The sequence below is a fragment of the Canis aureus genome, chromosome 3, assembly GCF_053574225.1.
Source record: "Canis aureus isolate CA01 chromosome 3, VMU_Caureus_v.1.0, whole genome shotgun sequence".
Taxonomy (NCBI): domain Eukaryota; kingdom Metazoa; phylum Chordata; class Mammalia; order Carnivora; family Canidae; genus Canis; species Canis aureus.
Genome location: NC_135613.1, coordinates 57,497,750 through 57,524,276, shown reverse-complemented (window position 1 = coordinate 57,524,276; position 26,527 = coordinate 57,497,750). Strand labels below are relative to the sequence as shown.

The window sequence follows — 26,527 nt, the reverse complement described above, 5'->3', positions numbered from 1 at the left end:
AGGGAGCCGGCGCCCTGTCTCCCCCTGGCGGCCAGCGGCGGAACTTCAGGGCTGGGGACGTCTTGCTGGGGGAGCAGGGACCCCCTGCGGAGGGCACAGATGGGAAAAAGAGCTTCAGCGTCACTCACCCCGGAGCTGACCTCGTGTGCGGCGCCCCCCTCCCTGCCAAGGCTTCCTTTCCAGTTCAGAACGCCAACCGCGCGCTGCCCATGTGTGCCAGGCCCTTTAAGTGTATTATTATCTCCTTAAATCTTCCCAAGGGTGTCATTGGGCTGTTGGTCCCAAGCACAGAGAAGAAACTGAGGCCCAGCACAGCTGATGATGAGAGACACGGTCGTAATCCTGGTCAGTGTGCCCTGCCTGCTGGGGACCCGGCCCTAAGTTTGGAGAGAGGGGAACTGCTTCTCTGCAGTTGAGAATCCTCTGCAAGAAGTGGAATGCTTATGCTTTCCATGCTCATTTCTTTTTTTTTCTTTTTAAGATTTATTTATTTATTCATGAGACACAGAGAGATAGAGAGGCAGAGACACAGGCAGAGGGAGAAGCAGGTTCCATGCAGGGAGCCCAATGCGGGATTCAATCCTGTACCCTCAGGATCATGCCCTGGGCAGAAGGCAGATGCCCAACCACTGAGCCACCCAGGCGTCCCATCCATGCTCATTTCTTTTTTTATTTTTTTAAGATTTTATTTATTTATTTATTTATTTATTTATTTATTTATTTATTTATGATAGACATAGAGAGAGAGAGAGAGGCAGAGACATAGGCAGAGGGAGAAGCAGGCTCCACGCACCGGGAGCCCGACGTGGGACTCGATCCCGGGTCTCCAGGATCGTGCCCCGGGCCAAAGGCAGGTGCTAAACCCCTGCACCACCCAGGGATCCCCCATGCTCATTTCTAAAGAACTTTTCATTCTGGTCTGTGTGCTGGGGGCACAAGCTTGGGGCTCCAGGAGCTCAGGGCAAGACGTTCTCAGGTATCTGCACACATGCTCCAGGGATCCCGGGGGCGGTGGGGGCGCCAAGGTGGACCTGCTCACTGAGGAGGCATCAGGGACACTGCAGGTTAATGGCAGCTCCTGCAACCGTGGCATTGTTTTGGGATGAGAGAAGCAGTCTCTACAACACACATCTGGTGACCAGACCTTTAGAGGAGACACACTATCCAGACGATGCCAGGCTCCTCTCCCCTTCCAAGAGAGATCGAAATGGGAACTTGTTACAATAAGGCGAAACTGCTGGCCTTGGGCCTGGACAGAGGGAAACACTAAACCATCCTTAAGGAGTGGCCAGATATGTTAACGAAGCGGCTCAGAATAGCGGGGCCATAGGGCCTGTGAGCCAGGTTAGGTTAGGTGGGATACTTAGAGCCAGCCTGCCTTTGGTGGCATCCCCTAAAAGTCTACTGTTAAGGAAAGCAGGACCCCGGAGACACCCAGGGTCTCAAAGTCTCCACATGGTGGTGCAAGCAGAGCTGGTGATACAGCAGGAACCGTGGGTCTCTGAGGACGGCAAGTAGAAGCCACCCAAGGTCTACCTGAACCAAAATGTCATCAAGTAGCTGGGGACATTAAATCTTTAAAAGGGAATAGAGCAACTTCAAACAAAGCCAAATTAGAAGCTAGGAATTACAGAAAGCTATGAAAAAGATGGCTTTTTATAAAGAAAGTTTGGGGATCCCCATATTTAAGATCTCAAAATTCCAGGTGGAAATAAAAATCCCAGAAAGTCCCAATGAATAAGCAACAAAGGAAAGAGGCCCCTCCAAGAGAGATATGAAGACGAGCAAATGGAATTTCCAAGGAAACCAGGGGTGAAATTGGAGAAATGTCCAAACTGAGTGGGAAAGAAAGCTGGCAGACTGGGTGGCTTCTCCCACGATTTGAGGGGGGCCACAAATACCAGCTCCCGTGTCTTTAGGCGGCAGCTTCGGGGGAGGCCAGAAGCAGAAGGCTGACTCAGGAAACCTGAAGTGAGAGTTTACGGTGGCTTCTAGAAGGAAAGGTGACATGTGACATCCTGGAGGCAGGAGGAGGGGGGTCTGGACTCCAGTCAAATCACCAGGGGCCAAGCCCTAACTTTGTCTCTTAGGAACTGTAGGATCGGGCAATCCATTCATCTATTTAGAGCTCAGTCCTCCCATCTGAAAAATGGGACACAAAGCAGACCGACTCTACAGGGTCATCTTAAGGATGACATGCATGTGGAGTGCGGGCACTGGCAGTGGGAAAGGTTGGGGGGCGCCTCTCTGAATAAAATCTAAAGTTCATCACATTTTGAAAGGTTGGTTTGGAAGGACAAAGTGGATCAATGAAATCGGTAGATACTACACATTTATATAAGGCAGTCTTCAGGGCAGGGTGGGGAGAGGAGTAATCCAAATATATTTTATTTTTTAAATATTTATTTATTTATTTATTCATGAGAAACACACACACACACACACACACACACACAGAGGCAGAGACACAGGCAGAGAGAAGCAGGCTCCATGCAAGGAGCCCAATGTGGGACTTGATTCCGGGTCTCCAGGATCACACCCCGGGCTGCAGGCGGCACTAAACTGCTGCGCCACTGGGGCTGCCCCCAACTATATTTTAAAATGAGCTCAGGGAGCCTGGGTGGCTCAGTGGGTTGAGCATCTGACTTTGGCTCAGGTCATGATCTCAGGGTCATGAGATGGAGCCCCACAACCAGCTCTGTGCTCAGCGGGGAGTCGGCTTGAAGGTCTCTCTCCCTCTCCCTCTGCCTCCCACCCCCCACCCCCCGCTCTCATGCTCTCTTCCTCTAAAATAAATAAATAAGTCTGGGGGAGAGGGGAAGAGCTTTCCCATCCCAAGCCCCAAATTACTTGTCCATACCACTCAGCGTGCTCCCACCTACAGGGAATGCTGTATTCTATCATTTTCTTGCTCACACTTTGTCTCCTTGGCCAGATTCTAAACTGCTCAAGTAAACAGTGTCGCCAAACTATCCATTACAATCCAGATCCTGGGTCGCTGCCCACAGGTCCCTGAAGACCTGGCAGTCAGAGCTGCCAAAATATAGGTGGCCAGCATGAGGGTGTGAAACCAAGAGCAAACATATCGTACCCTCGCTCAGAGCGGTGGTTTGGCTGCAGGTTGGACAATGTCTATGGTTTCGGCTGCTAGTGACTCAACCCTAAGGAGCTGTGGGCAAACAGCTCACATTTTCAAATGGGTGGAAGTGTTTTCCCAAGGACAGGAGGAAAACAGGAGGTTTGCAGATTGGGTGAGGCGCAGGCAGGGCAAGGATACAACTCAACCTCCGAAATCTTTACAACACAGAGTGTCACTGTGGGCCCTTCCCTGCAGGTCAGAGCATCAAAGGGAAGAGGCAGCATCTTTCTTCCACAGTCTTAATACAAAATGCTACTCAGAATGCTGAACACACACCCCCGATAGATAGGCAGGGTACTGGACGGGATGGAAATGATCAGATAGATGCCATAAGCTTGACCAACTGGATTGCAGCTAAACACCAACAGAATAGAAGCCAGGGAGATTCTGGCCATGGGGGAGACCTTCCAGAAGGTGAGGTGATTGGGTGGAGCTGAAGCCCACTTGGCCCCCAAATCCTCCATGTCCTGTTAGGAAGAGCCAGATGGGGGTGGGTCTCCCTCCCTCCACGTCATCTCATTCCTCCCTCTCTCCTTCGTCTGGGACCATGGGCAGGGTTGGGGGCAGAGGTGAGAGTCACGATGTGGAACGTTCAAGAAACCAAGACAAGATGGAAGCGGTCTTAGATCTCCATCTGGGTGGTTGTGAGGGTGCACACCTATATAAAAATTCACTGAGGGGCACCCGGGTGGCTCAATCGATTAAGCACCTGCCTTCCCTCAGGTCATGATCCCGGGGTCCTGAGAGAGACCCCCCACAGCAGGCTCCCTGCTCGGCAGGGAGTCTGCTTCTCGATCACCCTCTGCCCCCTGCTTGTGCTTACTCGCTCTCTCTCCCCATGAAATAAATCTTTTAAAATATGAAAGTTTCCCAAGATCTAAAAAAATAATAATAATAATGGAGCCGCATGCTTAGGATCCGTGCATTTTACTTGTATGATCTACACCTCTGTTAAAACCCAAACCAAACCACCACCAGCAACAAGCTCCCTCTGTTTGCTATCCTTTATTGAAGGGCCTCACACCCTCATGAGACCCCAGACAAACCAGAATCCAGGTAGGTCCCCCAGATACAGCAGGAGGCCTGGGAGGAGAAGGTAATGACTTGCGATGCCGCCAGCCTCACCTCTGAGAAACAGAAGCCCACCACAGACAGACAGACAGACAGGGGCCTGGAAGAGCACTCTCCTCACCCTAAGTCCTCTCCCTTGTGCCCCACTTTAAAAGAAAGTCAAACACTGGCTACGCAGCCCCCCACCCCACCCCTAGCAGCATTTGTGGGACCCCCCACCCCCACAAGGGGCGCCCCCAAGGCAGCTCCCATCCTCTTCCTTCACTTTGGTTTGCTCCTGGCAACTCCGTGCGCGCTTCCTTCCTGCAGCCTCCGGCCCAGCTTCTCCCACGCCGTCCAGCACCTACTCGGACCTTCTCGCCCACCTGTGGCCTTCCCGACCCGGGCTCCTGGGGCAGCGGTGCCCGGCAGCTGCTCTGCCCCCGACTCAGCGCCCCCGACTCCCGGCGGGCTCGGGCTCACACAGCCGCCCCGCTCTCCTTGAGGTCAGGGGCCGAGCGCTGGCGCCTCATGCGCGGGGGAGTGGTGTACGGGGGGTAGCGGGGCCCTGGGGGCCGCTGCGCCGGGTACGGCTGGGGCTGCTGCGGGTAATAGTTGTGCTTTTTGGGCTGGAAGTGCTGGGGTTCGGGCTGCGCGGCCCCACCCCCCCGGGACCGGCCGCCTCCGTCCAGGGAGTTCCTGCGGGGCCGGTGGGACCTCCGCGGACTCGGGGGCCGGCGCGCCGGGGCAGCTGGAGGGGGCGCGACCTCCTCAGGGGGCGGGGGCGCCGCGGGGGCCTCCCCAGCCGCCGCCCCCGGCCACGACTCCCGGTGCTGGGGGTTGCTCTTGAACGGGAAGCGCAGCTTGCAGTCGTGAGGGGGCACAAAGCGGGCGGGGGGCCTGCGCAGCCCCCCGCCCCGGCCCCCCGCGCCCTGCAGCCCCTGCAGCCGCAACTGCTCCTGCTTGAGCCAGCGCAGACGGCCCCGGCGGAAGGCTGGGTCCTCCTCCATGAGCCGAGACACCCGCTCCCAGCTGGACAGGGGCGGCGACTGGGGCCGCACTGGGGCCGGGGGCGCGCGCTCGCTGGGGGCTTCCTCCTCTGCTGCCACATCCGACCCGGACGATGCAGCCCAGGCGGCCTCTGCAGCCTCTTCGTTGTCATCCTCATGATCCTGCGGGGGAGAGGGCGAGAGGGCGACAGAGCAGGGCCGTGAGCAGAGCCAAGCGCTGAGGGGCAGGGCAAGGGGGCGCTGGGGCGTCTGAGCTGGATCCTGGTTGCTCCCTCCTGGCCCTGTGGTCTGCGGCCTGGCCTGGGGTCGTCACTGTGTCCAGGCTGCTCAGGCCAAAACACGGTACCTCTGGCACTGGGCGGGCGGAAGAATCAAGCGTTAACCGTGGAAGTGAGTAGCAGAGCCCCGCAGATAGCAGGCTCTCGGTAAACCGTCATGAGTAAGCACCGTGCCCCGGGCATGGAACAGTAAGTGCGAAGGCAAGACAAACACCTGCCATCATTTAAAGGCAGATTCACGGCCGACAGGTGAATGAGAAAAATACATAGTCCGGTACAGTACTGTGTCTCTATGAAAAGTTAAATTTGAGTGCATACTTATATTCTTTAACATGTTATTTACACCCCACAGAAGATCTGTACTGTATGACATGATGTGCATTATGGAAACATGTACATCCGGGTGAAAGGCAGAGCAGAGCAGGGGATGGGAGCCAGGGTGAAGGTGGCTGCCCTGAAGGCAAAGGGAGTGTCCACTACAGGAAACACCTGGAGGAAGAAGGGGGAGAAGCCTGGAGGCAGCAGGTGCCCCCAAGATCCAGGACCAACAAGGAAGCCAGGGCAGGATAAAGTAGGCTGTCAGGAACCTAGGCCCAGTCGTGGATGTGGCTCATCCACCAGGGAAGGGGCGGGGAATAGGCGGATGGGGGACAGACGGAACACAACACGACACAGCAGGAAGTGTCTGCTGCAGGGAACCGAGGTGGCCAGCGCACTGCCTGGCACACAGGAGGCGCTTGGATGTCTCCTTGTTCAGTGAATCCCTGCAAGCCAGAGTTGGGCGGTCACAGGCCCCTCAAGGGCTGCTGTCACAGGGTGAGATGATGGGACGCAGTAGGGTTGCTCCACATGCCAGCTCTGGCAGGCAGCAGTCCCCACAGGAGGGGGGGTCCTGGGGGTGCACATGAAACCATGTCGAGTAGCCATTTAAGAACTGTGTGTTTCCCATGGGGCTTCTCAGGCTCTGCGGACCTTGAAACACCTGGGTACTCCTTACAAATCCTTACAAATGCAGATTGGTCCCAAGATGCAGAGACTGAGCAGGTGTAGGGTGCAGGTCAGAGATGCTGGGGACAGCGCCCTGGGGACCACCTGGCCAGGACTCAGCTCACACCCAGAAAGGAAGCAGGAAGCGGGGGAGGTCTTTGTGGGGAGGGGCCGAAGGAGGAAGGGGGATGAGGGAGCGGGCTGCAGCCCTCCTCACCTGGGTCAGCGGGATGACCCTCTCCATGCGCAGCATGCGGTCCCTGAGGGCCTGCAGCTCGCGGTCCTTGCTGCTGTTCTGCAGTTTCACCTCCTGCAGAATCCCTGTCAGCTTGTCAATGTGCGCCCGCAGGTCCTCCACCTCCGCCCCGCGGGCACCCTCCTCGCCGCCGCCTCCACTGCTGCCACCTTCCTCCTCGCCCACCGTGTCCCAGACATCCCGGGCCACGGCCCTCCAGGCGTCCCCAGGGCCCTCGGGCTTGCCGTAGGTGCGACACAGCTCTCGCATCTTGAGCGCAGCCAGGGCCTCGATCTCGGCACGGCCGTGGCGGAAGTCGGCCAGGGCCACCTCGTAGCAGATCTCCTTGACCGCCTGCATCTTCAAGTCAGCCATGGTGGCCCAGCGGGGGTCCTTGCCCTGCAGCCGCCGCCGCTGGGGGATCTGGTACACGCGCAGTGGGGCCCGGCGCTTGCCACTGCTGGGCAGGCCGCAGCGCTTGACGATGGTCTGCACCGTGGTCGGGGGCAGCTGCTCCCTCAAGGAGGAGATGAGGCGCCAGCTCTCCTCGCAGGAGCGCTTGTCTGAGTCATCCCCGCTGTCAGAGTCTGCATACTGGGGCCAGAGTGGGGGAGTGGTAAGGACATCCCGGAGCACCAGGGCCTCACTACCCCAGAGCTGCTGCCATCCACACAAGGGGAACCAACGGGTCTGTCACAACCACGCAGAGGATTCCTGGGTGCCAGGAGGCCACACAGCGGCTGGCAGAGCATGATCCACCAGCAGGAGCCACCACACTATGGGGTCTATGCAGCCCGCACCCAGATCAGTGCTCAGGACTGGATTACGCATTCACAAGCAAATCCGCTTAAGAAACGATTGTAGGCAAATAATAGCACAGGTGGTACTCGGATTTGGTAAAAATCAGGGAGGTTGGATCCAGGAAGCCCTACTCAAGTGGGAGGGACTCCTGCACCCAGTTCGCTCCCCGTCACATTCCTGATGCATCTCCTCCTAAATGCCACAGCCACCCCTCAAGCCCATACCTGCTCCGCACACTGGCTCAGACAGCACGGAATCAAAGCAGTCGGGCTGAGCACTGCCAGCCCATCTCCCACCTCTACAGGCCCTGCACCCCTCTGGTCCACATCACGCCCCTCTGCACACCCCCCCCACCTGTCCCCATGTGTGTAACCCCCATGCCCTTCCCCCTAGTCCAGTCCCTCTGTGCCTGAGCCCCGTGGGCCCCCCAGTCCCTCTGCACCCATGCCCCCTGGGCTCCCCCAGTCCCTCCTGTACCCCCCCCGTCCCTCTGCGCCTATGCCCCTGGGCTCCCCCCCAGTCCCCACCCCCCACCCCCGTGCCTGCACACCCCCCCCCCAATGCCCTGCCCCACCCTCACCAGTCGCTGCTGCTCCAGCAGAAGGTCAGCCTCCTCCTTTTCCTTCCGGTACTGATTCTCCAGGTCCTGCAGCCTGGGGGTGGGACAGGAGGGAAGAGCTGCTTGGGGCTCTGGAGCCACTGTAGTGGGGAGGCCAACAACAGTGGCTGGGGGACAGTCGAGAGAGCACCCACACCCCTACCTCTTCTCCATCTCCAGCTTGATGTCAATGCCTTGCTGCTCCAACAGTTCCTTCTGGGCAAAGTTCCAGTCGACGGGCTCGGAGGGTGGGCCAGGGGGTGGGGGCACCCCTCGCTCCCGCTCTAGCCGTGCCTGCTCGGGGTGATTGAAGCGGAACACGTGGTTCTTGCCCATCACAATCCTGTTCCCTGGAAAACCAAGCAGAGAAAGGTGGGCTCACTCCCCCAGAGCAGCAAGCCCACCCCATGCCCAAGGGTATGGGGCCCTGCCTACAAGCTCAGGACCCTAGCACCATCTCTCTCACGACCCAAAGTCTGAGGGCAGGGTCCCCTGCTGATTCTTTTCCTGCTAGTCACAGGGAATCGGGAAGTGTGGCCCCCTCCTCCTGCTTCCCCAGGGCCACAGGAGACACTGAGAGCTGAGTCCCTCCCTCCTGCACATCCCCATACTGTCTCCTGCTTATTTCTGGGTCCTGCCCTGGGGACTCCCCTGGCTAGGCCTGCCCGGGGCCCTTCCTCTACCTGACTTCAGCACCAAGGGCTCGGTCACCAGTCTCCCATTGACATAGGTCTCAGCGCCTTCACAGGGCTCCAGGGTGACCACCACTGTGCAGAGGAAGAGGAAAAAGGGGACCATTAGACCCTTGAGGGGGATTATGGTCACAGACACCCATCTTGCAGTACCCCTGCAACACATGCATGCACCCCCAGGCCCACCCCCAGTACCTGTCAGGGGTGCCACGGCCCCTCTGGTGGCAGGCAGCACAGAAAAGGAAGAGCAGAAGGAGGATTAGAGCCCCAGCTACAATTCCAGAAGCCTTTGCAGGAGCTCCCTGGTGCCCACCCCCGCTCCTCCCCAGCATGGGCTCAGGAAAGCAGTAACTCTAAGAGGACTGGGTCTTTCGTGTCCAGCAGTCAGCAGGCCGTCGCTTCTGCCTTCCAGACGTGCACTCCTTCCTTTCCAGAGAATGCTTTTCCTGGCCCAGCCTGGCTCCTGCCACAGGCTCCCAGCCCACTGATGTCTGATGCACCCTGCAGACTGCCACCTGACTGCCCTGCTTGAGCCACAGCCAGCAGAGCGCCGTGTTCACTAAACAAGACAAAGCCAACTCGACTCAAAACATCTATCAGGGTGCTCCTCGGTCCTCTGCTGCTCGTTGGGACCAGGGCATAAGCAGCTTCCCACCCTCAGGGAGCGGCACCCCACTGTCATGGAGGGACCGTGGTCAGCGCCTTAGCTGAGGGGCGCTGGACAAGCTGGCTGGCCTCCATGGGTTCTACAAACTGGGATGAGTAAGTCCCTCCTTACAGAATGCTTGAAAGGCTCAAATGAGGTGCTGTGTGAAGCTATTTAGACCACAAGGAATAAAGCAAGCAGGATGAGCGGTGGCGTAAGGCCAACGGGCCCGGGTGCTGTGTGAGACCAAGGCAAGCACAGAACCCCGCTGCGGGCGGAGAAGGAGGGCGCCGGGTAGTGGTAACCCCTGAGCACAAGCTCCAAGGCAGACTCAAACCCCTCACTTCATCACTGCGGATGCTGGGCAAGGGGAAAAAGACGGCACAGCAGAGGGGGGGGGGGGCTTGTGGGGGGTACCCAGCTTGCCCCCATCTTTCCTACCAGGCCCCCAAATGCCTTCACTGGCTCCGCAAGTACTTTGCACCCTCCTGTGTGCCAGGTGCTGCTTTAGGTCCTGGAAATACCCTGGAGATAAACCCCAAAGCCCAGCTCCCAGAGCTCACTGCCAGCTGCTTAGACGGGCAGCAAATCAGTCAGATGATCGGGCAGTGGAGGGACAGGCGTTAGGGAGGGAAGGGGGCCTGGCGAGCAGAGGACTGTGCTCCCGCTGGGCTGGGCTGGCGTGGCCTTTCCCATGTCCAGGCATCCAAAGCCACCTGTGGGGGGAGCAGCACTCAGAGCCCGCCCCCCCAGCTGGCCATGGGGCCACTGGGTCCCCCTCGTCAGCGCCCAGCTGCGTGGTCTTGGGCCAACGCCCTAAGTGCCAGGAGCCTCGGGTCCCTCACCAGTGGCAGCCCGAGCCGGCAGGGCAGAAATGAGGATCCACCACGGCCCTCTCGGCAATATGCTGCTGAGTCCCCAGTCCGAGGTAAGAACCTGCTGCAGGGGCTAAGCCTTCACGGCCCCTCCCTCTAAGGTGCACAGTCGGGCTGCTCTCACTGCTGAGTAGGTGTGGTGTGCCTGCCTGTCATCTCTCCCGAGGCTGGGCTCCCCTGCGACCCTGGATGCTTCTGGTTGTCACCTAGCACGTGGCTTGGGTGACCTCGGAACAGGAACTCGGCTGGAGCCCACTGAGCTGACCTCATAGCTTGCAGCCTGCGATGCCAGAAGCATCTGCTGCCTCTGGGGACCTGAATGACCCCAGAACCAGCGCCTCCATCTCCTGACCCTGAACTACTCCAGAACCAGCACCTTCACCCCCTGACACTGAGCCACCCCAGAACCAGCACATTCACCTCCTGACCCTGAGCTACCCCAGAACCAGTGTGTTCACCCCCTGACCTTGAACCACCCCAGAACCAGGGCATTCACCTCCTGACCCTAAGCCACTCCAAAACCAGCGCATTCGCCCCCTGACCTTGAACCACCCCAGAACCAGCGCATTTACCTCCTGACCCTGAGCCACCCCAGAACCAGCACATTCACCCCAACTCTGAGCCACCCCAGAACCAGCACATTTACCCCCTGACCCTGAACCACCCCAGAACCAGGGCCTTCACCCCCTCACCCTGAGCTACCCCAGAACCAGCGCCTTCACTCCCTCACTCTGAACCACACTGAAGCCAGATGGGCGGGCCTCCAACCTGAGCTGTAAGCCACACAACAGAGCCTTTCCTATCTTTAAAACGTGCTGACCACAGGTGCCCCATGTCCCTGTGTCCCCTGCAGACCCCTGAAGCACATGCATGGGCTTAGCTGAGGCAGCGCTCCCGTGTACCACCTCCAGCTTCCCTGCCCTCCATGTTTCCCATGGCTCCATGCAACTTGGGCCTGAGTAAACCCAAATCATTCCATTTTTTAGAAGAATGACAGAGGTGAAGCTTGGGGTGGCTGACTCGGCATGCTCTGACAGCCTCTCAGGGGGCTGGCCCCTGCACTCGCCCACTGTGCTGCCTGCTGTCGCTTAGCATTTGGGACTCCAGACCTGGCAGGGCCCCTGGAGGTCTGCTCCACTTGGCCTCACTCCGACAGCCTCTTCCTGGACAAAGGGTCACCCACCTACACTTCCTCCAGGGAGCCCCCATCACAAGCCCCAGAACTAGGCACTTGCTGAGGATGCTCAGGGATGAAGGCCCCAGAAGGGATCCGCTCCCATGTCAATCTCAAGAAACACCTGTGTTGAACCACCGCAAAGCTTGTGTTACACACGTGTTGACTCTGGGTCAGAGACTTTCCAAACAAGTGAATCTGAGAAAAACAAAAACTGACTCGCGGGATTCTCCATCTAGGCGTGATGAACGTAAAGCACAAAACAAATACTGAATATACCGTCTTTGTGACCAAAACTATACCTCTCTAGCCCTAAAAGCCTGTGGACTTGTCAAAATAATGGAAAAAACTATTCAAAAAGATCTCAAGTTGATTAGAGAAGAGATGGGAACGTTTAGATAAGAATGCTTCAGGGACGTCTGGGTGGTTCTGTGGTTGAGTGTCTGCCTTTGGCTCAGGTCATGACCCTGGGGTCCCAGGATGGAGTCCCACATCGGGCTCCCCACAGGGAGCCTGCTTCTCCCTCTGCCTGTGTCTCTGCCTCTCTCTGTGTGTCTCTCAGGAATAAATAAATAACATCTTAAAAAAAAAAAAAAAAGGATGCTTCAGGCCTATCTCCCTGGTCAGTCTGTTTGCCACAAAGCAGTCACAGGGTTTCTTGGAAAACAAACCAGGGCCTGCCACGGTCTCTGCTCCCACTGTCCTACCCTCCTGAGGAGGCCAGAACCCGTGTTCGGATGCCCTCCCAGGTCCTCCCTGCCTCACAGCTCTCAGCCCAGCCAGGCTGGTTCCTTGTTCATATGCCTAGTGCCTCAACCTTCCAGCCTTTGCACCTGCTGTCCCCTCCATACCCACATGGCACCCACCTTCTCTTCCTTTAGGCTTTCTTTTTCTTTTGAGTGAGTGAGAGCACGAGCAGGGAAGAGAAGGAGAAGTAGGCTCCCCCAGACTATGATCTGAGCCAAAGGCAGATGCTTCTGAGACCCAAAGGTGTCCCAGAACGTCTTTATTATCTGAAAGAACAGGCAGTGCTGGGGATCCCTGGGTGGCTCAGCGGTTTAGCGCCTGCCTTTGGCACAGAGCGTGATCCTGGAGTCCCAGGATCAAGTCCCACATTGGGCTCCCTGCATGGAGCCTGCTTCTCCCTCTGACTGTGTCTCTGCCTCTCTCTCTGTGTGTGTGTCTCTCATGAATAAATAAATAAAATCTTTAAAAAAAAAAAAAAAAAAGAACGGGCAGTGCTCCCTTGAGTCTTACCTCCCAAATCCCCACCTCCTCCCAAGAGCTGGGGACCAACTAATCTACCTTCTATCTTCACAGATTTGCCTATTCTAGACACTCCGTATAAATGGAGTCATAAGCTATGTAGTCCTTTGGGATGGGCCTCTTTCAGCATGTTTTCAGGGCTCCTCCATCCCGGAGTGTGTATCAGTGCCTCGCTCTTTTTATTGACAGATAAAATTTCATTGTAAACTACATAAAAAATAAATAATTAAATTTAAAGAATAACTGAACCAAGATACAATGATGACCTTAAAACAATACCCTGGGGATGGATGCCTGGGGGGCTCAGTTAGTTAAGCATCCGACTCTTGATTTTGGCTCAGGTCATGACCTCAGGGGGCCCATGTCGGGCTCCACTCTCCAGTGCACAGTCTGCTTGAGACCCCCTCCCTCAGCCCCTCTGCCCCCCACCTGTGTGGGTGCATACGTGCTCAAAAAATAATTATGCTAAAACACCCCAGAAAACAAAAACCACCTTGAACCACCCCAGTATCATTTTGTTGACAGACTATTCCCTTCACACTTAAGTCCTGTGATTCCTAAAAGCTTCTGCCTCTACGGCCCAATCAGGGCTGAAAATCTATGAGAGTTTTGGAACCAGAGGGATACACAGGCCAGAAGCCACTGCAGTCATAGCGGGATGGACAGAAGCAGGTTTCTCAGACATAAATTCAAATATCCCACTGAAACAAATACAGCTTTTCATAAAAAGTAACTGGGGTGCTCTCTGACACTAAAAAAAAAAAAACAAAACAAGTTAGGGGCAGGATGTCCTCCTCACTGAATCTTCCCCCACGTGTGCCACAGGGCTGCGTCGGCCTCAGGGACCTGCACTCCCCCACCACAGCAGACTGCATCTCCAGGGCAGGTGGAGACAGCCAGAGCTCGACCCAAGCTCAAAGGCCCTCGGAAGGCAGAGGCCCGTCCCCTCCTGCACTGCGCTCCCAGTGTGGGGACCCAATCCCGCGTCTCTATCCAGTGTGGGAGGAACTGCATGCCGTGGCCACTCTGTTCTCACCCCTCAAGCCTTACCTTCTCCATCCGGCTGAGGGATACTCCGGAACAGACAGTGTTGCTCCCGAATGAACTGCCCGGTCAGCTTGATGTCCACATCGACCTGGCCAACCCTGGAGAAGCAACGGTCGACATTTTCTGAGCATGCACCAGGCCTTTTATGAAGCCACTAACGAACACAGGATCACTCAACTCCGTAGGCCCAGCACAGTTATTCTCATTTCACGAATTAGGTAGGTCAAGGAATCTGCCCCAGGTCACACAGCCTGGCAGTGGTGGAGCTGGGATCTGATCCCGGACCTGCTGGATTCCAAAGCCCGGTGCCCCCACTCATGGTTAAACAACGGAAATGTGGGGAGCCTGGGGTGGGATGGGCACTCTGCAGCACGGGCCTCCCCTGTCCCCAGGGATGACCACCCTGAGGACTCACTCCTTACCCAGGATCACCACCAAGGACAGCTGTACATGCTTATGGTGGCAGAAGGGGCCCCTCACCCCTTTGGCTCCGGAAGGTGACCTCAGGGGCCCCGCGCACCAGGGGTTCATTGGCATTAGCCGGCAAAGCCACCTGCCATATGGGCACTCCTGAATGTGAAGCTGGGCTTCATGCCTCCAAGGGACACCCAGGCAACGCCATGGTGACTAAGAATGTGGCAGTTTTAGTTTCCCACACGTTATTTTGCACACATAAATCGGGGCGCTATCCCTACAAGCCAGGCTGGTTCCCGGCGGCATGTCATCCATCCCATTGCTGGGCAGAGGGCATAGCCGCTGAGCAGCTGGGCTCATGGCTTGTCAGGAAGCCCGGAGGGCGAGCCGGGCTGGGTGGGCAGCTGTCCTGAGCTCTGGAGTGTGTCCAGGAAGGTCATCAGAAAAGGGAGGCATCGCTGTGGCCACTTGTCTGCAGACACACCCAAGGGGAGAGGCTGCCCCCCACCCCCAGCCACTGAGTAAACACTACCTGGTGATGCCATCCTTGATATGATAGAGCAGGCATTCGGACATCAGGGGGTCTTCATTCAGGTTCACCAGGTGGGGAGTCTGATGGTGGAGGGCAGAGATCAGGGGCGTTGCGGGAGGTGGGGGGAGCTATGCCCCCACCTCGGGGAGCTCTCCCACCCCCACTTATACAGCACCCCGGGACAGCCTGGCCCACTCTCCGCACACACAGGGGTCTCCAGACCCACTCCCCTTCCCCCCCCACAGCCCCAAGTCACCCACCCACCCAAGTCCCTGACAGTGACCCCAGGATCCCCTGCCATCGTCTCTGCTTTCCCGGACCCCTCCGTCCCACCTCATCTTTCCCTTCAGCACGCCTCTTGCTGCCTGTGGAGAGTGCAAGCGGGCGCTAGGTGCGGGGACCCGCACCTCCCACCTCTTTCCAGAGGGACTTTCTCAGGAACACAGGTGACATTAATAATTAAGAAACAGTGTCAACTTGATGCAAAAGCAACTGAAACCAATGGCCTCATTGCCCACAGCAGGCTCCCCACTCTTCCCCGGCCACTGCAGCCCCAGGCCTCCTTCACCCGGGGCCTCCCTAGCTGAACCCATCCCATCAGGGTGCTGCTCTGCACCCAAAACCCAGCTCAGGGCCCTCCCCAGAAGCACCTTTCCTGACTGCACTCCCTCTGCCCACATGCCCACCCTCTGCAGGCAGGGAAACTTGGGCAGCCCGGAGAGCTGGCCTCGTCCCTCAACAACTCCTCATGGCCCTGAGCCCAAGCCCAGAAAACCTCCCTTCCTTCCGCCCACTGCCCCCTTTGGCCCTCCCCGCCCCAGGCCTGCCTCCTGCCCACCCACCCCACTGCCCAGGCGGGCCCTCCACTCAGACCTCTCCGCCTGGCACCCTGTGGCCACCCAACTTGAGCCTGCCCATGTTGGTACCCTCGGGCCTCCAGGGTAGGGCCTTCGGGTCAGGGCCTCCTGGTCAGAGCCACCAGGTCAGGGCCACCAGGTCAGGGCCCCCACCTGTGTGTCCGAGCCCCGTCCAACAGCCCCCTCCCCCTTCTGTGCTCCTGCCCTGTGGACTGCAGAGCGTCCGCTCCAGAAGGTGGCCTCTTGCACCCCTGACCACCCTCATGAGCTGCTCCTAGGTGCCCCGGCCTGGAACAGCCTCTCCCCACCCCCAAAATTGTTCACTTCCTGTCCCTCAAGGTCTGTCTCAAATGCCACTTCCTCCACGAAGCTTCCCCGAGCCTTCAAGCGAACACGAGATGCCCTGCCCACCTTCTATGAGGATTTACCGCGGCCTTTCCGTGTACAAGGCCCCAGGGCCCATGGACGAGCCCCAGTCATATGCTGCTGTCCCCGCAGTGGGGAAACCAGAGGCAACCTGGCTGTGGAACCCACGACAAGCGGGGGACGGATGTCCCACGGTGGTTTCTGGCCTCTTCACGCCCTCTGTTCGCTGTCCCTTCGTCCCCAGGGAGCTGAGCCACCACAGCAGGGACGCGCTCACGTGAAAGAGTGGAGACCGGAGCTCAGCGGCAGGAGGACAGCATGGTGGCCCATCCTTGAGGACGAGGACGCGGACAGTAGAGGAAGAGTCAGGACGGGAGGGCACAGGGTGGCAGGGAAACAGCCAGGGTCCGGGCCCACGGCACTCCGGGAGCGCCCTGAACAGTGAGCCCACAGCAATGTCCGTGGTGGGTACAACGGATACAACGTGTGCCCCCGTGTCTGCCCCAAGCCAGGCACCCAACAATCATGGCCGCCACCCTCCCCTAGTCCCGAGGGGTGCTCTCAGCTTCCTGGCTGCAGCATCAGGCCTGCTCTGGGAACGGCAAACCCAGATGGGTTCTGGAAGCAGAACGTGATCTGTCCCTCAGGAGAGGGAACATGATTTAAGGCAGTGCTTCCCGGTCTTCATTCAGCCTTGAAGCCCTTTGTGCAGATGAAACTGAACCTGGAAGCCTCCCCGTCATGCAGATGAGCAGGGCGATGTTGGGGGTGGCGCTGGGGGCGGGAGACCCCGGGAGGGAGGCACCGAGCCAGGCTGGAAACCAGTGATTTCAGAAGGCCGTGGGCCCAGTGGTGGGAGTCCTGGGCCAGGGCGGGGGCTTTCCCTCAGGTTCTCTCTCAGAGACCAGTTGGCTTCTCCTTAAGACCCAGTCCCCGCCAGGGTGCTCCCAGGCTGGAGCCATCCCCACCACCCTTGAGGCCCAGCTCTCTCTTCTCCCCCCTCAACCCGCACGCCGTTTCCCATGAGAAGGCATGCAGCCTCGCCACCCCAAGCACAAACCTCCTTCACCAGTAAGACCAGCAAGACCAACAAGAGGCAACAGGATGAAGAGGGTAAAGGAATGGGAGCTCTGCAGCTGTGCTCCGGGAGCATAAGTAGCGCTGTTAAAATCTTTGGGGGGCGCTTTAGCAAAATACATCAAAAGTTCACGTCTCCCATTTGACCCTAAATCTCCACCTCTGAGCATTTGTTCCCCAGATGATAAACCTCTAAAGCCATGGACCAGAACACGAACGCGAAACCACCTGAGCGCCCGTCAGCAGGAGGCTGGTTAAACGCAATCCCATACCTACTCGAACATTCTGACGCCATAGAACAGACGGAACCCTGATAGTGTCACCTGGAGAAGCAGGTAGAGAACCACCACTGGTCCAGAGACAGCCCTGCACACATGTGGACAAGTGTGTGTGGCACACACCAGACACACCTGTGTGGGCTCAGACCAGCCTTTGATGAACACGTCAGGGACACGTGCAGGCCCCTGGGAGAGGAAGATCCTTCCTCCAAACTGACCTCTCATGCCATGGGCATGTTCCTCTTATGGGAACAATTCAAAACCAACCCAAACCAAACCCTGTCTACTGGTCCCTGGCCTTAGGAGGCAGCATCCTTCCCCGGGGCAGCATGAAACACCCCCGGGAAGGAAACATCCACCTCCTCATGGGTACCCAGCACCCCTGTGTGGCCACAGACCTTGCAGAAAGCCATCCCTGCCCACCACTCCCCCCACCATCCCAGATGCAGACGACAGAGAGACCCCAAAGCCCTGAGTGCCCAGCGCCAGACCATGCCCCCGGGCCCCTCACCATGCCCTCTCCCTCCCTGGCCGTGCCCCAACCCAGGCAGGGCAAACCTCTCCTCCCCTGGGATCCCCATCCGATGACACCTACATGCTCCATTTCCCAGATGGCCCTGACCTAGAAGATGAGGAGGAACCTCCTTCCAGTAACCTGGCACCTCTTCCAGGCAGCCCTGCCGGCTCTGAGCACAGTGCACCCGACGGGGCCCAATCCTGCAGCCTTCATGCTGTGGACCAGACAGGCGGGGCTGGCTCCCAGCACGACTGGACACCCCGCTCTGCTCCCATGGACCCCAGGACGCCCTCCAGCCACACGCACTGCCATGAATGTGATGGTGGCCTACAGCCCACGTCCTCTGAGCAGCCTGGCCCCGCGCCACCGGTGGGGACCAAGGGCTCCCCTGAGCAGGTGTCACACGTACGGGGCACAAAATTCTACAACACAGACGGCACAAAGGGAGCACGTGGCCGCCCCAACCTGCCCCCAACCCCGCCCTCCTCCCCCACTCCCAGGGTGACCACCCAAACCCATTTCTTGTGAATCCAGAGACGAGTGCCACATGAACTCACACTCACACACATGCATGCACGTGTGGGTTCATGTTCATTAACACGTGGACTACAAACAGCCCGTGAACACCCACCCTGGGGAGCAGGGACCTGGCACCCATCTGCAGCCCCTAGAGCCCCTGCCATAGGCTGACTGTCGAATGGAGGCCAGACAACACGCAGGAGGTGACTCGTGCGGAACAAACGCACAGGTCAGAGTGGGGCTCGTCCCATGCCCCCCTAACCCTCTGCCTTGACCCTTTCAGGCTCTCCCAGGCCTCAGCAGACCCTCACTCACCTTCTTCGGAGAGAAGACGCCCACAGTTCCCCCGTCCTCCCGGACAGCCACCCCCATCTCAGCCAGCAGCGCTTCTCTGGAGGTGGAGAGACGAGGGGTCTCAGGGGCCCCATGGGCTCTTCCCCTGTAGGGCCCTAATGCCCTCCAGTCCCCCACCAGGGCCCCGCCGTCAGCCCTCCCCTCACACCTCTCCATCCTCAGCGCTTCCGTCTTGCGCAGCTTCTCCTCCCACGTCTCGTTCAGCTCGGCTATGATCTTCTCTGTCTCCTAGGCGCACAGGACAGGTGGGGGCTTGGGGCGGCCCAGACCCCGGGGGCTATGCTGCTCCTGCCACCTTTCCTTTGTCCTCAACTCTGGCCTTGTAGAACCCAACGCCCGGCAGCCCCCCACCTCCCTCCCCTTGCCCGCTCCGGCTGCCCACCTGCAGCCTCTCCATGGCCTCCTCAGGCCCAATCTGGGGCTCGGCACTGGGGGAGAACGATGGCTCCAGCTCCCCATTGTGTGCGGGGGGATGTGAAGGGGACACTGGGGCTGGGGGGGATGACGTGGCTGGCAGGGCACCTCCGGGACTCCCCTCGTCCACCTTCAGGCCTGCCGGGGAGAATGGGGTCAAGGAGGCTAAGGGAAGGTGGAACTCACGAGAGGCGGAGGAAGGGTGGCAGGGGGACCAGCCTATAAGGACTCCGGAGACATCTGGTCTACCCTCCCTTAGTAGGGAACTTGTTAAGGCCTACTGCGGCCTTAACAAGTGGGCACCCAGTCTCCGCTGGTTCCCCTCCAGACACGGAGAGTTCATTAGTGAGCACAAGAGCCAATTCCTTCCACCACGAGGTGACTTGCACTGTCAGAAAGTGCTCAGTTGTGGCGTGCCCCATTCTGCCCCACATGACACCTATGCCTGTTTCTAGACCTGCCTCCTGGGATAAGAGAGGTTCTACTACTCTCCCGTTTGCAAGTCCACCCTCCAGATGCCATAGGGAAACACTGTGTCTCCATTACCCTGCTCCTCCGGAGAATGGACTCTCTTAGTCTCCCCACTGCACCCCTTGGCCCCGACTGTCCACAGTGGGAAGAACCCTGGGGCCAGAGGCAAAACCCATGGGTTACACAGCCTCTAACTAGGACGTCACCTGGCATTCGTGAGGCTGAGTGTTACGTGGTAGAAACCACCCATCCTTCTGCTGACTGGCGTTGAGCCTATGGCCAGCTGAGCCTGACGGTCCACGAAAGCGTCTGTGGAGGCAGGTGCCCCATGCTCATCCTATGTGAGTGGCTGTTGGAGCTATATGCGCAGGGCTTGCCCTCTCTCCCCACTCCCTCACTTCAGCAGCCTTCAAGGCTCTCAAGTCCTCGCTCCCCTGGATAATCGGTCCCCCCAGCTCTCTGGTGGCTGGAGGCGAGCGACAGCCCCCCTGCATGCCCGCGCCACTGGGCGTATGAAGAGCTCCGTGGGCGATGGGCCCTTTCCAGCCTCAAGACTGGGCGAGGGCAACTGAGGGCCGAGGCGGGAAGGGGCAGCCCTCCCTCAGAGCCCTACCTCCCAGAGCCGAGGCTGACAGCCCCTGTGCCAGCAGCAATTCTCGCAACCGGGCCACCTCCTCCTGCAGCTCTCGGATCAGCCGGGCGTTGGGGTCCTCGTTGATGATGGCATTACATCGGATCTGTTTGGTGCGGTCGGCGTACCTGGGTGGAGAAGGGGAGGGGGTCGGGGTGGGTGTGGCCCAGGCACCCCCGCATCTGTGGCCCATCTCACTCCATCCCCCAGACTGTCCACACACCAGGTCCGGCTAAGGCTCAGCCTGTCTCACGGCCAGGGTGGCGAGCTACCAGCCTGTGAGCTCCTGGGTGCCCCCCTCCACTGTCCGCTCCTGCGGGAGCCCCACCTGAGGGTGCTCAGAGTCTCCTCATAGTTGATGTCTGCGGGGCTCAGAGCTGCAATCATGGCTGTGCGTGAGTTCCCACCTGCAAGATGAGAGGGGAAGACTTCAGGCATGCTAGGCCTTGAGAAAAGTCAGACTGGGTCTCAGGGTTGGGGATGCCCCCAGAACTCCAACAGGATCACCACCTGAGATGGGGTGAAACTACGAGTTGTGGAACTACCCACAGACTCTGGTGGTCAGAGGTGGGGAGTGGTGAGGTCAGGGACACCTGAAACGTCTTGGGGACAGTCAGACACAAGGAGGAGGAGGAGGATGCAGCCAGCGGGAGCATGGGGTCAGAAAGGGCTGGCCTCAGCATCAGGACATCTTCCAAGAATGCCCCCCCAGAGTCAGGGGATGACAGGGAAGATTGAGGTTCTAGGGGCGGCAACGGGGCTCATCAGACCTATCAAAGGGGTTGGGGGGAGGGCAGAAGGATCCCTAAAGAGAGAGCGGAGCTCCTCACCCAAATTCTCCTTGAGCAGCCAGGTGAGTACAGAGTCCCTGTAAGGGATAAAATCCGACTTCCGCTTCTTTGATTGCTGGGGACGGAACGGGGAAGGGGTCAGGACACCGCTCCTCTGCCCCCTGTCCCAGAACCACTTCTCTTCCCAGCCCCAGGTCTTACCAGATCTGCCAGGGCCGAGATCACCTTTCCAAGAGTTGTCAAGGATTTATTGATATTGGCACCTTCCTGGAAACAGACGAGGAACATAGGGAACGGGGACCCTCCCCACCTCCAATTTGCCTCCCCACACACAGAGCCCAGCAGTGCCCTCAGCCCCCACCCCCCGTGCCCCCTCACCTTCAGGCGCATACCCCGGGCCCCCGAGGAGTCAGCCCGCTCACTGCCAGCCAGGTCTACCAAGCTGATCTTACTGACCTGGGGTCAGGAGAGGGCAGGGGTTACAGGACATGAGGGGGAACGGGGAGGGGGACAACAGGGGGACACTCAGCAGGGGAACGGGGCAGGTTATGAGGGATGAAGAACCCACCTTCTCTGAGTCCAGCCCAGTGAGCTGGTCATGGCAGCGCTGCGTGAAGACGATGGTAAAGACGGCATGTGAACGGCTGCTGGTCTCATTCATGTTGGTGGCAGCCACGGTCCTGGGGGAAGGGAGTGGTCACTGGATCCGGCCTCTCCCCTGCCCGGCCCCGGCTCCCTGTCCCTGCACTCCAGCCACCAGCCTCACCGAGCCTTATTTCCACAGTCCATGAGGTCAGCAATGTCTGCATAGGAGGTCACAGCCAACTTAGACAGGTCCTGCACGTAGGGGCCCAGGATGGGGTGCTCCCGGACTCGCAGAGAGCCCCGGCTCTTGGGGTTCAGGAGGTCTCGAACTCGCTCACAGTAGATCTCCATGTAGCTCACCTGAGCGGGAAAAACAAGGAAGAAGCAACAAATGTACCAGACATACCAAAAGCAACTGACCCTCAACTCCAAGGATGTGACACGGGGGGCAGCGCCTAGTGGACACTCGACGCCTCAGGCACGGTGCTGAGCACTTCCCACATGCAGGCTCGCTGAGCCAAAAGCCCTGGGAAGGGGGCCGCTCAGTCTCATTTCAGGGGTGAACAGACAGACCCAGAAGTGGAAAGACGAGCTCATTTCCCCAAAGCCTCTATTGACCACGGGCGAGCACACCCAAGGCTGCCTGACTCCTGAGACGGCCCGGCCGTGGCCCTGTCACTGCTGCCCCCGCCCCACCTGGGGGCCACCGTGCCCTCCCCAAGCCCCACGAAGACCCACGCTCACCTCCACAGAATAAGAGAGCTGAGCACTCTCATTCTTATTAACACGAGAGAAGAGATCTTCACAGAGCTGCAAGTGGACAGAGAAGCAGCTGTTCACAACACACCTGCCAGGCCCTGGCCCCAGTGGCTCTGTCTCCCCCCAGCCCCGACCACAGCCCTGAGGGAGCAGGTGTTCCCATTTTACAGAAGGGACGACCACCTCAGAGAGGTTCACACTAGCCTGGGGTCACCAACCAATATCTGGTGAGCCAGGAAGCATCCCAACATCAGAGCCCGTGGGCCAGGCCATCATGCCGCATGGTCAGGGAGAATTACAGTCAACTTCCGGTTACCCACACCCAGCTTTCCCTACAGGTGACACCCTCACTACAATACACACATCTGCAGGAGAACTACACTCACACGCTAGCATGAGACCAGATAAGACAGCAGCCAGAAGAAGAACCAGGGTTCAAACCCAGGGTTCTCTGACAAGGCTTTGGCTCTTCTCACGATGCTTTGCTGCTTCTGGGAGGCGCAAAGACCCCTCCCCGCGGGACCCTGGGGGTCCTTGTAGTGGCCCACCCCATTCCCCCACCACGGCAGCCTGAGAAACCCAGGTATCTGGTCCACAATCCTCAGGCCTGTTCTCCCCAGAGGCAGCTGAGGATGCGCTGCCCGGCCACCTTGCCAAGTCCCAGGCATGTACCTGGGGCACGATGCCCTGCTGCCCTGGCTCCTGCCGCCCCATCATGGTGTAAGACTTCCCAGCCCCGGTCTGCCCATAGGCGAAGATGCACACATTGTAGCCCTCGAAGGCGTGGAGCAACATCTCCTCCCCGATGTCCCGGTATACCTGCTGCTGAGAGGCAAACTGAGGGTCCTCGGCCTAGGGCAGCAGGGGTGGAGAGACACGGCAGGAGCCCTACATCACTCACTCCGTCCTCAGGGTCTAGGTCCCGAGGGCCTTGACCCCATTGCTGCTGATCACCTAGAGATCTATGGGACCCCAGCCAACCCGGTTCACAGTCCTATGCAGTCTCCTGCCAGACCCAATTATCCCCTGGGACTCCTCCTCCCCACCCTGGTCCTGGCCCTCCCATCCCAGTCCCAACCCATCCCTTGGAGGTCCTATTTCCATCAGTGCCCCCTCCCCAGGACCTGAACCCCTGTCCCTCACCGCTCAGCTCTCCCCTCACCCCAGCAACCTCACCGAAGTGTGCGACCAGTATGAGTAGTCAAAGGTGAAGCTTTTGGGGGCATCCTTGCTCTGTTTGGGATTGATGATGGCTGACAGGACAGGAGAAGGAAAGACAGGATGGCCAAGGTCAGGCACTCGCCCACGCTGCAGGAATCCAGGCAGCCCACTCCCCACCTCTGTCTTAAACATCTGACCCCTTTAATGTTCCCCACCCCCCTCCAGCCACTATGGCTAATTTTGGCTTCCCAGGACCCGCCCCCCTCCAGCAGGCTGCCTCCCTGATTGGGCAATGGAGGGCTCCAGGCCAACATTCCCCCTCCCAGGGACTGGGAACACGGAAAGGCCAGCCTGCCCCCACCCCGCCCCCACCCTTTGGACTAGCACCTGCTCACACCCAGCGCAGCCCTCCTCCCGGTGCAGCCCTCCTCCGGTTCGGCCCAGCCAGCCAGGCCAGCCAGGCTAGTGTGGTGGGCCCGGCTGCCCCGCCTGTGCCCGGCCAGGCCCCTGGGACTCACTCACAGGTGGTGCTGCCCTGCATGCTGACCACACACTTGGCATCCTGGCTGGTCTCACGGGCGTTGAAGGGCCGAACCCTCACTGCCACTTTCACTGAGGCACCAGCCATGGTTCCCGATCCTCTCACCCTCCTCAGCTGGAGGACAGAGAGAGAAGAGGTGGTCAGAGACCCTGGGGCGACCCAGATGCCGCCTCCCATCTTCCCCCAGGAACTAGCATCGCCACTCCCTTCCCCGGCTAGCCAGCCCCTCAAGGACCCTGCTCCTGGTCCTCTGGCCTTCCTCCCAAAAGTCATTGTCCGCAAGCCCTCCCAACGGTGTTCCTGCCTCTTTCCCCAGCTGTATCCCAGCTCTCAGGGACCTGCACCATCCTCGCAGAGTTACCTGGTGTCCTGGCCCCACACCGGGGGGGCTGTATCAGCTCTGGCTGCCACTGGCCCTCGGAGGGGGAGCCCCATCCTACCCTTGGGGCCTGGCCACACCAGCTGGGGCTGTAGGGGAAACCCTGGTTGTAGGGGAAGAGTGGTTAGGAGGCACCTGTGGCTCCAGAGGTAGGTCGGGGGTTCCACGGCCGGAGGGCAGGGGCAGAGGGTCACATTAGGAAAGGTAAGGACAGCGGTCCCTCCCGAGTGGCCAAATGCAATGTGAACCCAAGGACAGGGACCGTGATATTTTTATTCCCCGTCACTCCAAATGTACTGGACGTCCAGATACACAAGAGAGAGAGAGAGGCTGGACAGAGGGCAGCTCAGAGAGGGGGACGCAAAGGCAGAGACACTGAAGGTGGCAGCAAGAGGGGGCAGACGAGTGGCAGAAAATCACAGACACCAAGAAAAGGAAACAACAAGACAGGACGCGATATCGAGGTCACGCAACCCAGCAAATAATGGAAGGAGAAGAGAGGGAGCTGCAGAAGATGGCAAACACAGAAACATCAGGCAGGGAGGGCAGCTTTGGGGCCACAGCACTAAGTGGGGCCTGGGAGAGATAAGAGAGAAACCCCCTCATAAAACCTGCCCTAGAATTCCCCCACAGGGCCAGCCAAGAAGTAGGAACTAGCTCCCACCCAGAGCCCACAACCTCCACACAGAGAGTTACTGCCAGTGGGCAAAGTCCAAGGGCTGGGGATACAACCCCGGATGGGGATCCAGGGACGCGGGCCGGCCAGTGTTCCCCAAACTCCTCGCCCAGGCCCCAGCCCCAGCACTTCCTTCTCAGAATCCAGGACAATGAGCAGAGGAGGGTGGGGTCATCCTGCATCCATCATACCAACCCCCAGGGCTCCTCTGCTGGGGGATCCCTGAGAAATACCTGTGTCCCTACTGTGGGACCAGGAAGTACTGGGGGCTCCCAGAAAGGAAGCAGGCAGGTTCCAGCCCCAGCCTGGGGCCAGCGCTATGGCGTCCAGCGCCCTGGGGAAGGTGCCAGGCTGGAGCCCAGGAATGTGGGTGCCCCAGTGCTCACACCCTGGAAGAAGAGGCTGAGCAGCCCACGCCCATGGGCAGGAGAAGGGTGGAGGTTGGCGAGGGCAGACGGGGATGCGGGGCACTGGCTGCGGCCCCCCAGGCCCAAACCCCCTTCCTGCAGGTCTTGCCTGGGCCTCACCTCTGCAGCCTTCCTGGGCAGGGCACGGGGAGGGGGGACGGGGCTGGTGTATCCCAGGACAGGAAGGGAGGAGCTCACATCACAGAGGCCGTGCCAGGAAGCACAGCCCTGACCCCCCAGACCCCGGCCGGGGCAGGGACGACGACGGGGACTGGGCAGGGGACAGGGAGGCACAGGGCCGGCCCGGGGGGGCACCTGCCGCAGCTCGCCCCGCAGGGCCCGGGTCCCGTCCTGTGCGGGCGGCCATGCCGACCCGGTGCTCCCCCTCGGCCCGCCGCCCGACGGCCGCCCCGGGCCTGGCACCTCCGTGCGCCTCCGCGGGACAAACAGCACATGACCCGGGCTCCAGCGGCCGCCCGGGACCCCGGCTCCCCGCCCCCAGCCCCGCACATTCCTCGGCGGGCGTCCCTTCCCCCTCCCTGGCCCCCCCCGCAGCGCTCACCTCGTCGCAGCGGGGCTCCCCGAGCGACTCGGCGGAGGGTACCGGGGCGACCTTCCCGGGGAAAGGGGTCGGGGGAGGCCGCGAGACGGCGGCCGCAGATCCGGAGCGGGCTCGGGGCTGCCCCCGCCCCTCGCCGGGTCCCGGGGCGGAGGGCGGCGGACTCGCGCCCCGGGGGCGGCAGCAGCAGCGGCGGCGCCAGCGGCCGGCGCCCGCCCGGGCAGCGCGAGCTGGGGCGGGAGCGAGGGGCGGGGGACCGGCGGGCGCGCGCACGCGGGCGGACGGACGGGCGCGCGCGCAGTCCCGACTCGGGCCTGGGAGCGCCCCGGCTGCGGTGAAAGGGGCGATGCCCCCGGGCTGGGGGGCCCACCGGGCGCGGACCGGCGCAGAGGGGCGCGCGGGACGCCCGCTAGCAGGAGGGTGATGGCGCCCGAGGAGCGG

The 26,527-nt window shown here is 59.6% G+C and overlaps 1 protein-coding gene across 5 annotated transcripts; it reads right to left on the bottom strand.

Annotated features, from left to right (window-relative positions):
• Positions 1-4,050: 4,050 nt before the first annotated feature.
• Positions 4,051-26,272, bottom strand: KIF1C (kinesin family member 1C). Of its 5 annotated transcripts, none has more exons than XM_077893073.1 (23): positions 26,090-26,271; positions 24,427-24,547; positions 24,043-24,179; positions 23,540-23,616; positions 23,036-23,215; positions 22,349-22,414; positions 21,786-21,964; positions 21,588-21,699; positions 21,398-21,475; positions 21,221-21,286; positions 21,059-21,134; positions 20,557-20,635; positions 20,211-20,356; positions 19,095-19,264; positions 18,861-18,940; positions 18,674-18,749; positions 14,745-14,824; positions 13,802-13,896; positions 8,782-8,865; positions 8,262-8,448; positions 8,081-8,153; positions 6,682-7,293; positions 4,051-5,361 (listed from the first exon to the last, which is right to left on the bottom strand). In XM_077893073.1, exons 3-23 carry the CDS (start codon positions 24,083-24,085, stop codon positions 4,669-4,671), a joined length of 3,252 nt encoding a protein of 1,083 aa, XP_077749199.1. In that variant the 5' UTR covers positions 24,086-24,179; positions 24,427-24,547; positions 26,090-26,271; the 3' UTR covers positions 4,051-4,668. The 5 variants fall into 5 exon arrangements, with proteins under 5 accessions (XP_077749199.1, XP_077749195.1, XP_077749197.1 ...); XM_077893069.1 differs by having other exon boundaries at positions 24,047-24,179; XM_077893071.1 differs by having other exon boundaries at positions 24,047-24,179; positions 24,427-24,533.
• Positions 26,273-26,527: the final 255 nt, after the last annotated feature.